At 39.9% G+C, this 15276-nt stretch overlaps 2 protein-coding genes and 2 non-coding genes across 5 annotated transcripts; all 4 read left to right on the top strand.

Annotated features, from left to right (window-relative positions):
- The first annotated feature begins 521 nt into the window (after positions 1–521).
- On the top strand, positions 522–4495 carry gcshb (glycine cleavage system protein H (aminomethyl carrier), b). Of its 2 annotated transcripts, XM_076109851.1 has the most exons (5): positions 528–723; positions 1961–2040; positions 3640–3703; positions 3824–3955; positions 4107–4495. In XM_076109851.1, the coding sequence occupies exons 1-5, from the start codon at positions 585–587 to the stop codon at positions 4202–4204; spliced, it is 513 nt and encodes a 170-aa protein (XP_075965966.1). In that variant the 5' UTR covers positions 528–584; the 3' UTR covers positions 4205–4495. The 2 variants fall into 2 exon arrangements, with proteins under 2 accessions (XP_075965964.1, XP_075965966.1); XM_076109849.1 differs by lacking the exon at positions 4107–4495 and having other exon boundaries at positions 522–723; positions 3824–4100.
- A 2525-nt stretch (positions 4496–7020) lies between these two features.
- rpl13 (ribosomal protein L13) lies at positions 7021–10813 on the top strand. The gene is made up of 6 exons (XM_076109848.1): positions 7021–7106; positions 7576–7693; positions 8363–8504; positions 9387–9560; positions 10191–10247; positions 10603–10813. The coding sequence occupies exons 2-6, from the start codon at positions 7590–7592 to the stop codon at positions 10759–10761; spliced, it is 636 nt and encodes a 211-aa protein (XP_075965963.1). The 5' UTR covers positions 7021–7106; positions 7576–7589; the 3' UTR covers positions 10762–10813.
- LOC142970194 (small nucleolar RNA MBII-202) lies at positions 9233–9311 on the top strand. Its single transcript, XR_012959213.1, has one exon. It is a non-coding gene; the product is annotated as a small nucleolar RNA MBII-202 (small nucleolar RNA).
- On the top strand, positions 10449–10527 carry LOC142970193 (small nucleolar RNA MBII-202). The gene has a single exon (XR_012959212.1). It is a non-coding gene; the product is annotated as a small nucleolar RNA MBII-202 (small nucleolar RNA).
- Positions 10814–15276: the final 4463 nt, after the last annotated feature.

A 15276-nucleotide genomic window follows, 5' to 3' on the forward strand; every position in this document is an offset into this window, starting at 1 on the left:
TTTGATTTTCTTCTAATTTCTTCTTCTACTTTACTGCATTCCAGAGGAACATATCGTAGCCTACTTGTGACACTGTTGCATTTATTTGACAGCTACAGTTAATACCAGTTACTTCATACATTTAGATTCTACATGCAAAACATCCTCTTATAAAAATGAATCAGTGTGTATAAAATTAGGTATTACCTCTACCTCGACCACCCACTACATTAACATGCTCCTTAGATGTAAATGAATTTATACAAATAATTCAATATAACAATCTAAAAGGGGCATTTCTTTTATTTTTGCTACTTTAAGTAGCCATTTTGTGATAGTTACTCAAGTCCAATTTTGAATGCAAAACCTTTACATGTCATATTTTTACAGTTACTTTTACTAAAGTAGAAGATCTGAATACTTCACCCGACAGTGTTCATTTCCTATGAATAACGAGTGAAAACCGGTGCAATTATTGCATAATTATTGCACCCTCCTCCCTCCCTCCCGGCGGGAGTCCGCACACAGTGGGATGGTGCGCGCTCCCGCAGTCAAATGTAAGTGCACCCGAGTCGGACAGACACACACACACACACTGACAGAAGATGGCGATGAGAGTGGCTATACGCTGCCTCTCTGCAAACTTTTCTCCCAGACTGCCTGCGCTCTCGTCGGCAGCGACTCGGTTGCTGTGGAGGAGCGACTCTCCGCGGACACTGAGCACGACCTCGCTCCTGTCCACAGGTAAACAATAAATAAATACGTAAACAAACCACATTTATATGGCTGTCCGAAAGAGCTGCAATGTTACATACTAACATGCGGGGCTGCTGCTCTCACATTCCTGTCTGTCTGCAATGGGCGAAACAACTCACGCAGTTTGTGGAGAAACTTTCCCACAGCAGAAGAGAGGAAGTGCAGGGAGGGTGGATAGAAGTTTGGGTTTTTTTACACGGAAGTGGCTGTCAAGCATAAAAAAACTTTAGCAGCCGCATTTTATGTTTTCTAAATTCTACAACAAGGACTTGTTTGTGTCTCTATTTGATTTAATTGGAAACCAGCCATATCACGAGCTCCAAATTGGTTAATTAATTAACGTAAACAACAAATGACCCAGGCTAGGCCTTAAAGCTTATTAAACAGAAGTCACCCATGATCCTAGATATGTGCCACAGATAGCTGTGGGGTGATGAATTGCATGTGTGGGGCCTACATGTGGTCTAAAATGTCAACAATTTCATTATTTTTCACCCAGTTGTTGCTTTCAATCATTATTCTTCAAACCTGTGAAATGTAAAAAGCTTTTTTTTTAAGGCTCTCGTTGTAATATTTAAAAGGCATTTCCTCAGCCCTTTACAGCAGAAATATTCTGCTCTCCCCTGTCATGCATCAGTGTCTTCTTCACAATCTGGTTCAAACCTTTATTTGTATGCATGGTCCGATGCCAACAGTGGAAGTTGTTGAGGCATTGTGCTTCTTCCCTCGGGGCATTGTAAAGATGACAGCATGAGCGTGGAATCAAAAACTGCCTTAACTCCAGCTTCTTTTTTTTTTTTTTTTTTTTTTTAATTGCACATCAACCAGATACCGAAACACTGATGGACAGGATCCACAAAACTGCACCTGCAGAGCACTCACGATTTTGGACATGGTTCATTTTGTAGGTTGTCTCATTGCAACCTGTAAACTACAGACTCGTTATTTTTAATTGAAAGCACATGGTGTTGCATCAGAAACGGCCTTCTCTTCTGCTTTGGTCCATAGTTTAGTGAGATGTTCTTTGGAACATCCAAATGATGTGCTTTCAGCCTCCATGTACTCCACGTGTTCTTATCGTTGTCAGAGCCGCGTCACATTCACTATTCATAGTTTCATGTTGTATTTGAAAGGTGCTGTATACATGAATCTATTATCCTGTTGTTGACTCTCACTAATAAATGAATCAGTTCCAAGCTGAACTATTCCCTTGTTCTCTCCGCAGCCCTAAAGTTCACAGACAAGCACGAGTGGGTGCGAGTGGAAGGTGGAATCGGCACGGTTGGTATCAGCAATTATGCTCAGGTAGGTCGATGGCTCTTGGTATTAATCTTTTGATTTATGACACAATTGGTCCAGAGGTTTATTGGTGGCAATCTAAAAATGGTGGAATGCTAATGCCTGCAGTTCAGCACTGCACTTTGTCCTCACCTGCAGCACCTGTCCTAACAAACTAATCTACTGTTTTATGACTATTGTTTGAGACAATTGATGACCGCCAAAATGCAGCGCTGTGCAGAAAATCTCAAGGACGTTTTAAAAACTTTGACGGCAGGTGTGTTTTAGTCTTTGGCTTGAATGCAGCCAGAGAAACGGTTACTGTGCTCGGAGGCGTTGTAGTCACATGTCTGACCTATTAAACAAATAATTTCATCTCTGCTGCTGAACGGACAAAAGTCATTTAATGTGAAGCAGTCTACTGTGTTTGTTGTTGCCGACACTGCAGATGTAATATCTGTGGAGGAAATTATTTATATGGTCAATTATTGAAAGTCTTTTTCAGTCATGTCCACCTCGAGGTGTTTTACTGCCTTTTTGTTTATATTCATTGAGCCTCATGTCACCGCTGCGTTCAAGAAGAACTGCTCATCAACTGGATGTGATTGTCTCTGAGCAAAGTGTGGACTTGTATACTCTGGAAGGTGAACTTTGAGCAGAACTGTGATTGTGTGTTAAACTCGCAGCATCTTGGAAAGGTGAACTGTAAATGAAAAACCTAAAGGCCTAATGGAGCAAACGAGTACTACTCGTAGTTTTCTCAGGGTGTTGTAAAAGTATAAACTAAAGTATAAGAACCAAGTCGGTGTTCCTGCACTTCTCTAAAACTTTAAAGTTTGTCGAGGCTTCAACAATTCCAGAGTCTCAAAAAATAGTTTCCTTATGTTAGACTGCTCCCAGAAATGTAATGTTGCCCAAAAATATATTATTATAGAAACTTAAATTCGTAATAGAAAGTTCATTTCAGATGGCCAGGGACAATGTATTCAGTCCCTGTCAGCATCTTAAACACTCTTATTTTAAGATGAAATGGCGTCTTTATCCCTAGGTATAGCAATTCCAGTTTATTGTGTATGAACGAGTGGGAGAAAGGTTTACACCTTTTTGTGACGTCAACAGTTTGGGTCCAGTATCTCTGCTTCAAAAGTATTGATCAGGCTGACTGGGATTAGCTGCACTTTATAATAAAGTTACGCCAGTAATCTCAGTAGATTGTGTCCGTGCTGCAACAGTCTGCAGGTCGAGATGAACTGATTTCTTATTGCTGATTGTGTCTTCGCTGATGGCCCTGAAAATCTGACTCTATGCTGTCTTTTAAAAAATGTCGGTGGATTTATAGAATAAGCCTACTAACAAGTGTTGTCTGTGTGTATAGTTTATATGTTGCTTATTCCTCTGGACCAATGGGCTCCATCGTTGTTTAAAAAACGATTAAACAAATCACTGTCCTGCTGCTGTATGTGGTTTAAAAAATAATCCCCAGCAAATGGATTATTTACTCCCGTCTTCAGTAGAAACCGCCTGATCCTATTTAAAGTGCAGAATTGTAAGACATTCTTGGATAACTGTTTTTGCTCACTTTATATAATACTCTGTGTATATTAAAATTGTGTTTTATTATCTTAGGAAGCATTAGGTGACGTGGTGTACTGTGGACTCCCTGAAGTTGGCCAAAGACTTGAACTGTTGGGTAAGAGCCTGGACTACACGGCACATTTCTGAAAGTAATTCCAGCAGTGTGATAAGAAGTATCCGTTATGTTGTGTGTGTGTGTGTGTGTGTGTGTGTGTGTGAAATGTGCGTGTTGTAGAGGAGTTTGGTGCCTTGGAAAGCGTGAAGGCTGCCAGTGAGCTATACTCGCCACTGGCAGGAGAAGTGACTGAAATCAACACAGAGCTGGCAGAGAATCCTGCACTCGTGAATAAAGCCTGCTATGAGGAGGGTAATCGTCTCGCAGTCTCTGTTCTTCAGTACATTTCTCCCACTACATTTGTTGCCAAGATAGATGAAAAGTTGCCAGACCAGAACAAGGTAACTGCTTGTTCATGAGAACATTTTTTTTTTTTTTTTAAATGTATTTAATTATTTTTCAGGGTGGCTTATCAAGATGACGATTGAAAAGCCTGAAGAACTTGAAGGCCTCATGGATCAAGCTGCATATGATTCTTTTATAATGTCACTTGAAGACTAAATGGATAAACTCCATGCTGTTTTTATAATGTAACTGCAATCAAAGATTAGTAGGCAGGGTTACTAACATCTTGTGTGACACTCTATTTATTTTGATACTGAAATTGTGCTGTCAAAATAATAAAAAAACATCCTCACGAGCATCTAAGGTTAGGATTTGCTTAGCCACTAGCCAACCAAAAGGGCTCCTAATCTCCAGATCTGTCGGTACATTGTTTCTAATGCTTTGCTCCATGTGGGAAGTGATTGTAAGAGCCGTGTCACATTCATTTAATAAAATTTGGTCCTTTCACCCCTGTGATTTTCTTTTTGCCCCTTGTCTGTGAACTCACTTTCAACTTTAAAGTTGAAGCAATGTGTTGTGATGCCTTTAGTGTCAAGATGAGACAAATTCAAACGAGGACAACGCAAGTTCAACTTTAAGAGAAGCTCATGCAGAGTTTGTGATGAGCTGTAGGCATGTTCATATCGTGTTGCTCTACATGTTCATGTCCGTGTTGCTCTACATGTTCATGTCCGTGTTGCTCTACATGTTCATGTCCGTGTTGCTCTACATGTGCTTCTTCTTTTTGCTTGATATGGTTCCACACACCTTGACCTTTGCCCTGTGTGAAGATAGGCAGAGATTGCAGTCGCTCAATGATTAATGAAGCGGTGAATAAAAAAACTGCGCACTCAAGCTGAAAATGTGAAAATTAGAGCAGTAATTGGTTTTCTTGGTTAAAACTGAATTGAAATATTGTCACTGGGGACATCTAGTTCATTTCATATGACATTCCTACTAAATAATCTGTAAAAAAGACAGTTCTTTTGAATTATTTTATTTATCAACCAAATGTCCTTACAATACCTTCCTTTTCAAAGAGGTCTGTTGCGTTGACCTATTTGTGTACGATCCAGGTCTCGCATCCAAACTTGACCTGTCTCCACTTAACATCCTGTAAAAAATGTCTTGAATGTATTCACATGTGATCAGACTTGAGATTAGTAAGAAATAAGTAAATATTAGATGGCTTTCATTAAATCTTTCTAGATATAGCGCTGTGAGCTTTATCATTAAATGTCAATGACTTGTAATACTTAAAGTAGTGTGCTGCACAGCACCACTCTGTCACGGTGTGCTGAAGGTTGCACATGAAGCACAAAATCAAAAAATCATTTCCCAAGTCAGTGCTGTTCTGATTTATGCTCATAATTAACATTTCACAGAGGGGAGTGTTTTTTGCATGTGATCATAAATCTAAATGGAATATAAACTAGTATGTCTTCATTATATCAATTTGCAGAGCAGTTATGCTGACGCTGTTATCTGTCCCTTCAACATGTGGAGATGAAAGCCTCGTCTTCATATTCTGAGGGTTTTTGTTGTTGCTGCTTCATGGATGGATTATGAGACAATGGGTCATAGATATGTAAATCCTCCCCACTACCTTCCAGAAAACCATAATAACAGTTAACATGAATAAATATTAAATCACAGATATACTATTCTTTCTCAATATGAAAGGACTCTGATCAGGAGCAAGAGCAAAACAAACAAAAAAAAGAATCAGGTCATCGCTACTACCTTTAAACCCGGGCTTAGGGCCACCCCGACCCCTTGGGCCACTGGGCCTGTGCTGTTAATCCAACTGCTGCAGTTGTTGTGTGACACTTTGGTTTTATTGAGTTAATATGTGACACATGGTGGGAAATAAGACACATCATACATAATTCTTTATCTTTTCTAGTCTTTTAGTCTTTCACAACTAATATTCAAAACATAGAAATTACCAGTTTGAAAGATTTATCTTTGGTCATTACCTATAGCTGATACCCTGCTACCATAACGTGATTGTCTTTGTATACTGTCCAGCACAGAAAATAATTTGTAGTATCATTGGAAGCCTTTATACTGTCAGTAGTGAAGACTGCTGCTGGCTGCTAATGGAGGGTGCCAGGCCTACATCTAGTGGCCAGGGCAAAAACTTCCCCTCTAATTGTAAGTCAAACTTGTGAACACAATTACACTACATTATTGTACTGTAATGAACACAAAATGGCATCATTAAATAATTTCATTAAACATTAGCTTGCAAAATAAATTGTAAGTGTACCAATGTGAGTGCATAATTGAAAAGCTTTACAAACGCAAATTTAATATTTATAAAACATTCACAGCATGCTTAAAAATAATACACACTTGTAAATTAAGAGGCTTTAAATGTGTTAAAGTGTAATTGTACGGCTACTATCCTAGTCCGATCTTTGGTGACAAAATAGAAGTGCATAAATCATAGGATTAATAAATCTCCACTATTTTTGGAACTCCACTTTCCAAACCTGAATGCAGCCTCATTAACTGCTGTGGTATTGGAAATATTTTAAGAACCACAGAAAAAAATATTGATAAATAATAATACATTGATATTGTTATGATAGCATACAACAGGTTTAATTTCCCTGCAATAACAAAGATGATTAAAGTGAGGTTTATACATTCTTACTTCCAGTTTTCCTTAATCTAAATTATTCCTTCTGTGTACGGTTTAAACGTGATTTCACGTTTTATCCATAGGAAAGTATTCATGCATATTAGTCTATTAAGATACCGACAACATATTTGTTTGGGGTGCATGTATTGCACAGGGAACATCGAAAGACGTCAAATAGCAGGATTATCTGGATTTTCATAATATATATTTTCAACACAATGGCTTAATTTTATATTCCCTATTCTTACATGAAATAATCGGAAATATTTGTGTTACATTTTACGTTTTGCCGGATGTTCTTTGTGAGGATAACCCTCATTTATATACTCTTTGATCGAGTCTGTTCAGCCATTGGCTGTTTTACGCATATCCCACAATCCACCGCGTTCCAACTTCCTTTTTCCTTTCGGCCATTTTTCTCCCTAGTAGGTGAGATATTTTTTCTCTACATATTCAGAAATAATCTACTCTAATCCTTGTAATTTTATCGGTATACGTTCATTTAAAATACAACGTGAGATAGAACGTTTCGCCACCTTTGTAATAAGGTGATTATTGTCTTAAGATTTCCTTTGTAAATAGCTGAACAACATCTGTTTTAGTAGTGATCCCCGGGCGAGTGGTGTTTATGTGTGACTGTTGGCGCACACCGTGAGAGGCCGAACTATAGCTCCATATTGTAATGTCCCATGAAATAAAGTTCAGTATACGTAACGAATGCCGAAATGGCAAGGACGAGTTATCGTGGGTCGTAGCAGCCGCATACAGGAGTTGCCTATCAAATCGGCCAGTAACCTCGCTAACCTGCTAGCTTAGCATCGCCGTTGTAGCCTCGGATAATCGTGGTGTGCCGGCATTGACAGTCTGCTCATGTCCGTGTGTCCTTCTGTTTTCGCAGGGAAGTAGGCAGCCATGGCCCCCAGCCGGAATGGAATGCTCTTGAACCCTCACTTCCACAAAGACTGGCAGAAAAGAGTGCGCACCTGGTTCAACCAGCCAGCCAGGAAGCTCCGCAGGTGAGAACCGTCTCGTGCTTGTGATACATTGAACCAGCACGCCGCCCAGTCGCATCATGGTGGAGTAGAAAATACCAACTTTGTTGGCAGGAATAAATTAAATATGATAACTTATTTGGTAAAAGGAAACTTATACGTGATCCGTATTTTGTTTGCACGGACATAAAGTAATGCATAATAACCAGAAGGTGGGCTCTACACACATTAAATAGTGGATATGTGTCTTGTAATAGTCAAAACCAGGGTCTTTCTTGAAGGCAAGTATCGGTATGTATTGTCTGGGAACACCTCAGGTGTTCTATAGCAATTTTACTCATCGGGGTGTATTTTACATTCGTAACATATGGAAAGTGTTATATCGGTGATCCTGCTTTGATGTGACTACATGTGCATTTCAAATTGAGATGTTTTTATTTAGATGTTCTTGGTTCTTATGATTTTGAGGGTGAGATGTCCGTAAACCTTTTGATGACTTGCAGTGTGGATACTGCACATGATTTGCCTCTTGCAGAGGCCCCCCAATTCTGTTATTTGCTGTTTATTTCATTATTGAGATGGTGGGAACACAATCAAGAGTATGCAAAATAGACTTGTATATTTCTTGGTTCCTGGGACCGAAAGTGGCCCCTTCTGTTGCTGTGGGTTTAATTACGATACCTCTTTCTTTAGGCGAAAGGCTCGTCAGGTTAAGGCCCGTCTCATTGCTCCCCGTCCTGTCGCTGGACCCTTGAGGCCACAGGTCAGGTGTCCCACAATCAGGTACCACACCAAGGTTCGTGCCGGACGTGGCTTCACACTGGAGGAACTCAAGGTAATACCTTCTATTTGTTGGTTGATGGTAGTTTTACACGCAGGAATAATTAATCAGCAATGTCACTCTTTAACAATTTTCTGTCTCTTATCGGGTAGAAATTTAGCATGAACTAAACTGTAAAACTTTGCAGAAATGCTATTGATCACTACTGTGGATGCAAACAACCAACTCAACCTTTCTGTGATGAATCATGCATCCCACCCAACCAATAACACACTCGGTAGCTGTAGAAAAACATGAAGGCTGCTCAAAGACGTGATGTTCTTGCCAAACTGTACCTTCCATTCCTCCCCTGTACTTGCCTGCTGTGGGAGAAAGGCTAAATAAATGTTAAGGTGCATCACCCCAGGACATGTAGACGTCCTTCACAACAAGTACGCTCAGAAATGAGTACTAGTGAGATGTTTTTTACTGATCAGCATACTTTGTACACTTTACGGTATACCAGTACTCATTGCTTTCCTGCCAGACCTCATTTTCAGTAATACGATTTAGTTCAAGCACCAGTTTTATTTAAGTTGTAGAGGAAAACCAATTCCCATGGTGAAGTGAAGGCACAAGTCAATGTGCATTCAATGCTGAGCTGCAAGCTTGCAGCATAGTTGAGCATCGTCCCCTTTACATAGAATATAGCATAAAGCACCTGGGCTAACATGTCATTATTGACAGACGTGCAGAGAAATGTAAGAACCATCTTATGTGTTTTTTGCGTCACAGCGGTCAGATGATGACAAATCTCCGGAATCTCTGTATTTTCTTGATGAATACTTTGAACCTTTTATCTGATGACTGCTCTTTATTACTCAAAATGGAAAATATAATCGGCATCTTATCGAGTTCTTATGTTTAACTCTTATTGTGCTGCGATCCTCCCTACAGGCAGCTGGCATCCACAAAAAGACAGCTCGCACCATCGGCATCGCAGTCGACTCTCGCCGCCGCAACAGATCCTCAGAATCTCTTCAGGCCAACGTGCAGCGCCTGAAGGAGTACCGCTCCAAGCTCATCCTGTTCCCCAGGAAGGCTTCTGCTCCCAAGAAGGGAGACAGCACTGTAAGTTTCTCCTTCATGGAACATAACGATTAAAAAGAAACTTCCCATCCAGTCTCAAAAGCATGTGGCAGACTGTAGTAGTTGTGAATAAATTGTTTTATGTTTTGATTGTGTGGTAATTTTCCTGAGAAAAACAAGTGCTAAAACATTCATCCAAGGCATGTGGTTCGTAAGAGTGAGTCATCCTTAAAATTCGAATAGCCCTCTCAAGTGTTTGTTTACTATTGCTCCGTCTTATGAAAATTAATAACAGCTTTTACACAAGCTTTTAAGAGTAATGTGTGAAAACAAAATAACCCTGTGTAAAATTAGACTTTATTCCTCATGCATTTTGAAATAATGAACTTTTATCAGTTTAGCACCAATAATGAACATGTAGAGATTTGTATGAGGGAGCTCAAACCCTAACCTGTGTGTCCATGTATTTTAACTTTTCTAAATGCAGTACAGTGTCCCATCAGTGTTCATTAAGATGTTATGTTACAAGCATTGCTGTTATTTTTTTATTTGAGTAATTTCACAACACCCAAGTGCTGGCGAGATGATTATCTGCCTCATAGCACGTCTTACTGTGTAATATGGATGTTTTTTCATTGCCATGAAGAATGAACTGTTGGTTTCTCTTTTTAGGAGGAGGAACTCAAGATGGCCACTCAGCTTGGTGGTCCAGTCATGCCCATCAAATCAGTAAGTCTTTATTCCTTAAAGATTCCACCAGCACCCAACATATCCAAAAGTGATGCATTTTAGGCAGAAAATTAGCCTGAATTTTTATCCTTGAAATCGCTCCCCGCCGCCATTAAACCGGCTGTGGTTTTGCCATCATGTCGTCACTGATGACATCAGGAATAAAACCTAAAATCTTTGTTTTGCATCGCAGCGGTCAGATGATGACAAATCTCCGGAATCTCTGTATTTCTTTGATGAAACATTTGAACCTTTTTTCTGATGACTGCTTTTTTACATTGGCTGGATTTTGTTGGATATATAATTAAGCAATATGTGAAAAATCACTCACGCGATTGTCTCTTTCTTCTCCCAGGTGCAGAAGACGGAGAAGGCTCGTATCATCTCTGAGGATGAGAAGAACTTCAAGGCGTTCGCCAGCCTGCGTATGGCCCGCGCCAATGCTCGCCTCTTCGGCATCCGTGCCAAGAGAGCCAAAGAGGCTGCTGACCAGGACGTGGAGAAGAAGAAGTGAAAATAGCCGCTATGGAACTTTGCAGAATAAAGTGTTAAAAAAAGATCAATGTGAGAATGTCGTGATTATGATCTCTTTTTATAGTTTTCATGGTGCAGCCATAGATTAGAGGTGTTGATGGAATAGAGCCACTCAGCTGATCGGGGAAGTGTCTGTCCAACAACTTTTAAAGATGTAAACAGACACGGTGTGACGTATTGATGTCAAATGTGTTAAAATAACATTTGGGTTCAGATTGCACCTCTGTGACGGTAAGAAGTTAAACTAATGAAACGGTGTCCAGAATATACATTTATTTCAGCCGTAACATTTTCTTATTTTGCGACCCGGGGATAGAAAAACGAGATAAAAACAATGAGGACAGATGTTTAGGAGTAAAGCTGATGGCTAAAAATGTCCTAATATGAAAATATCTAACACAGCGGGCCGTTGGACTTGTAAGAGAAGCACAGGTGTTAATCACTAATGATGGTGCCGTTGTATTTAAGTGTCCAGTATGACGGGCAGCATGCACAATTCCAGGACTAGAAAACAAAAGGCTTATAAACTGCATGAGCAAATCTTATTTTGCAGACGTTTCAGTTACTTTGATCCCTGGACAGCTGTGGGGAGTCACGTCAGTTTGGTTCAGAAGATAAAAATGTAGTTTTTCCCACTCGCTGTACTTCCAAATTCACTGATAATACATTGACATCTGTCTGAAGTGCGCAAGATATGAACAAATTCAATTTTGGGTCTAAATTCTAAAATCTGGTTCATATTTGCAGCAGTAGGTGGCACTAGAGGCACAAACTGTAGCTCACTAACGGAGACATAAAAACATTTAGGAGCACGGTTTGTTGACTGTAATTGAGGATTTTAAATGTATTTTTTGATAGCAGGTTATAACCTGATGTGTCAGTGTAATTGCCATACAACGAAACAATGTATTACTAGATTCATTTGGTCAGTGTCTTTGCAGTTATAGAAGGTAGCATGTGACAGAAACTGATGCATGTTCATTGACACTTAACTTATTACGTAAACCAATTAGAGGCTTTTTTTTTACAGTCAGGACAACAAAAATACAGACATTCTTGAGCATTTGTCTAAACCAAGAAGAGCCTCTTAAACATGACAGACCGTTATAATATTAAAATACTTGTACACCTGCTGCATTAATTAGTACAGGTGATAGAAGTCCTGTTCAACGACAGCCGTCGAGACAGAGGAAGCTCATGAGGTGGAAAGCGAGAATAAAAATCTCATTCCACTGGGACAATATTACACCAGGCTTCTACACCGGGGGGGCAAAGTTCAATTCTAATGTTCATACTGGAGGTTACGTGCTGGCAGACATGAACCACAACAGACTTACTACAAAACATTACCATGACAACAGTGAATCTGGACATTTCTAAACTGTGCTCATGTTGTTCTGATCAATGAATAAATAGAAAGTTAAACACAAGTGCAGGGAAACTCCCACTCAAATGCATCCATTATAAAATGTCCACTTCCAAAAATGATCCCCAGTCAACATGCACAGACTGAAAAAATCCGGATGCGGTGAGACTGACTGTCCTTGTCTGTGTCTCCTTTACTGTCTCCCCGTGTTCTATCTGCCTGAACACAAATAAATAATTCAGTTAATGAAGGTGAGTGGACAGTGGAGACATTTTGGACCAGGGGTGATTGATACGGCTGAAATGGAAACTCACATGGGTAGTTCTATTTATCCTGGGGATAGCAAAATAATCTGTGTACTAAAACACAACACAACACGACACTATAGGTTTTGAGATCCATTTCCTCTCACCACCTTTCCTAAATGTGTCGTTTAAACCAAAGCGACTCCCACATTTCATTATTCGCCAGCGATGAGAATTGCGTTTGTCCTCTGATAAACTACATATAAAAGCAACACCAATATCAATCAAATATTACTTGTGATGCAAGATTTGCTGTAAATGTTTGTCTATTGACAGAAAATAAATGGGCAACAAATTTGATAGTTGATCATTTGAAGTCTTTCCTCATACATTGAACATCACTATCCAACTGAAATAAATGAGGTTGCATGTATGCAGTATCAGCTTCACTCCTGATGAATTGTGTGTATCACCTTCACTATGTAAAAAGGGAAAGGAGATCTTTGTATTTGTAGGTCAGTACGGCAAATATAATAAGCTGTTACTGGAAGTAGAGTCTGCTGAAACTCAAGCTCAGTGATTGATTACCATTAACAGGGATGCGGATGCTGGCCTCACCAATAAGATAGACTTAAGAATGGATAGTGTCTTTGAAAATATCCCCAAAAAACTACATTTTATGTACAAAAATACCCCGACTCAGAGGGGGCTGCTGGCGTAAAACTGGATGATGTTACACCAACACAACGGAGCTATAGTTTGACTGAAAATGTGAGTGTGTCGGGCCATTTTAAGAGAGTCTATTTGGGTTATTGTACATGCAATGTGGTCAGTGGCTGGCGAGAAGCAGCGGGGGGGAATCTGAACAGATAATCCATGTGTAAATGCAGGAAACGTCCTGTGAGGTGCTGAACCAACACAGCAGCAGCAGCAGCAGCAGATGGCTGTTGTTTGGAGCTGTGGCGTAACAAGGCTCAGGTGTGAGCCCCAAAGCAGACGCTTCTTACTCTGAATACCCACGGAAGAAGACGCAGTGGGGTTGAAAAAACGGCAGAAGAGAACATGACTTTAGGTGATGGCCATGTCAGAAAGCAGACGGTTTTTCATGTTTAACACAGTGTGTGCAGATCCAGGCACGGATTTGTTACCTTTGTTGAAAGGGTTACACTAACCTGTGGGGGGGGGATTTGGTGTGGTTTTTGTGTTGTTTGGTGTGCAAGTTGCATGGTTGCTTAACAGAGCAGATAATTAAAAAAAGCAGGGAGCCAAATGTTTCATTTTTCAAGCTGTCTGAATAATTTGATTGACCTGCCTGCCTGCACACTAGTTCATTTTGCCAGCTGAAAGCTCCTGAGTGGCTCAACTCTCAGAGAATCAGTGCTCTTGAAATAAAAAACATTCGTAAAGCAAAGCTCTAATGAAAAAAGAAGTTCTTGCAGTCTGAAGGACATGAAGGAATCAGGAAATATCAAACCCTTCAGGCATAAAATGCAACAACAGCTGAAGCCTACATATTTATACTATCATAAAGTGCACTATAATCACTCAAGGTACTTTTAAACAGTCAAATAAAAGCTTTTACTTTCTGTCTTGCACTGTGTTCTGATGAGGCCAAATTTTGATAATTTAGTCAATTTCTTTAGCTGCTTTGGCTTTTGTGGCCTTGGCTTTTGTTTTGCAGAAACTGGAGGGCTGATGTTTTGTCAGTGCAATCTGAAAATCTATAAACGTTATGTAATGTCTGGAAATACATTCATGAAAAGAATACATTTGTGGGTGGACTGTGAAAAGGTTCAAGCATAAACGTTGTGTCGAAACAATACTTACATAACATACATTGCTGTCAACAAAATCTACACACTGTCAATCAGCTCATGACCATTTTAATGTGAGTGACACCAGACATGTGCATGTAGAGGCTACACGTGAGCGTATGCGTGTGCATGTGTCCATGTGATGAAGATAAGAGAGCAGAGAGTCACAGGTCCAAAGCTGTCTGGAGCTCACACATGGACACGTGGTTGTGATGTGCTGCTTGCAGGACAATCCATTTAAGTTCCTGTTGTTTTGCTGTGAAATGTCTCACATTTGTCCCCGCTATTTTTTTTTTTATATCATCGAGGTGTGACAAAACCTGCCGGGACCAGTTGATTTAGACATCAACTGTCTTCTTTTCTGATTGCAAATTGACAAACTATAGATCTTAGTGAGAGGATTTAGATTGTGAGCTATAGTTGTTGGCACATCTGTCTATTTGGTGTGTAAATATGTAAACAGGTAATGATGGAACCACATATAGGCATGTTCAGTGTGACACATTATTACATGGCTGAAGTGGGAGAAAAATCAGATTGACATTAAAAAACCCCTCTAGTGAGCCTCCAGAGGATTGCTGGGGCAAAGAGTTTAACTTCAACTAAGTGTGAGAGATATTGCATGTCTTGCCCTTAGATTTAAATGTATTTCATTGATTTGTTCATAATTCATAAGTTCACAGCCTGTCAGCAAATCACACAGACACTATGCATATATTTTAACGGATTTAACTCTGCTGTCAAGCTTTGTGAAAGCTGCCAGATACTCATACCCATTAAATGCCCCTCTGATGCATTTCCATAGCATAGTGTCCTGTTTTTAATGATGGATTTTGAATTGAACTCCCAATAATCGAGTCCCAGCGAAAGCCCCATCCTTACATCAGCAGCTGGCCTCTCTCCACTCCCCATCGCTCCACAAGCAAAGCCGACTCCCTCCCTCACCAGCGAACCAATGAGTTTCGGCGGAGAAGGAAAAAAAAAAAAATCAAGCAGTGTGTTATGAGAGAGGATTAAAACAAGTGTGCTTAAGAGTAAAGAACAACGACAGGTAGGAAGTGAGTTTTTGC

Source organism: Anarhichas minor, unplaced genomic scaffold (genome assembly GCF_050575085.1).
Source record: "Anarhichas minor isolate MPS153535 unplaced genomic scaffold, ASM5057508v1 ptg000042l, whole genome shotgun sequence".
In the NCBI taxonomy this organism is placed as follows: domain Eukaryota; kingdom Metazoa; phylum Chordata; class Actinopteri; order Perciformes; family Anarhichadidae; genus Anarhichas; species Anarhichas minor.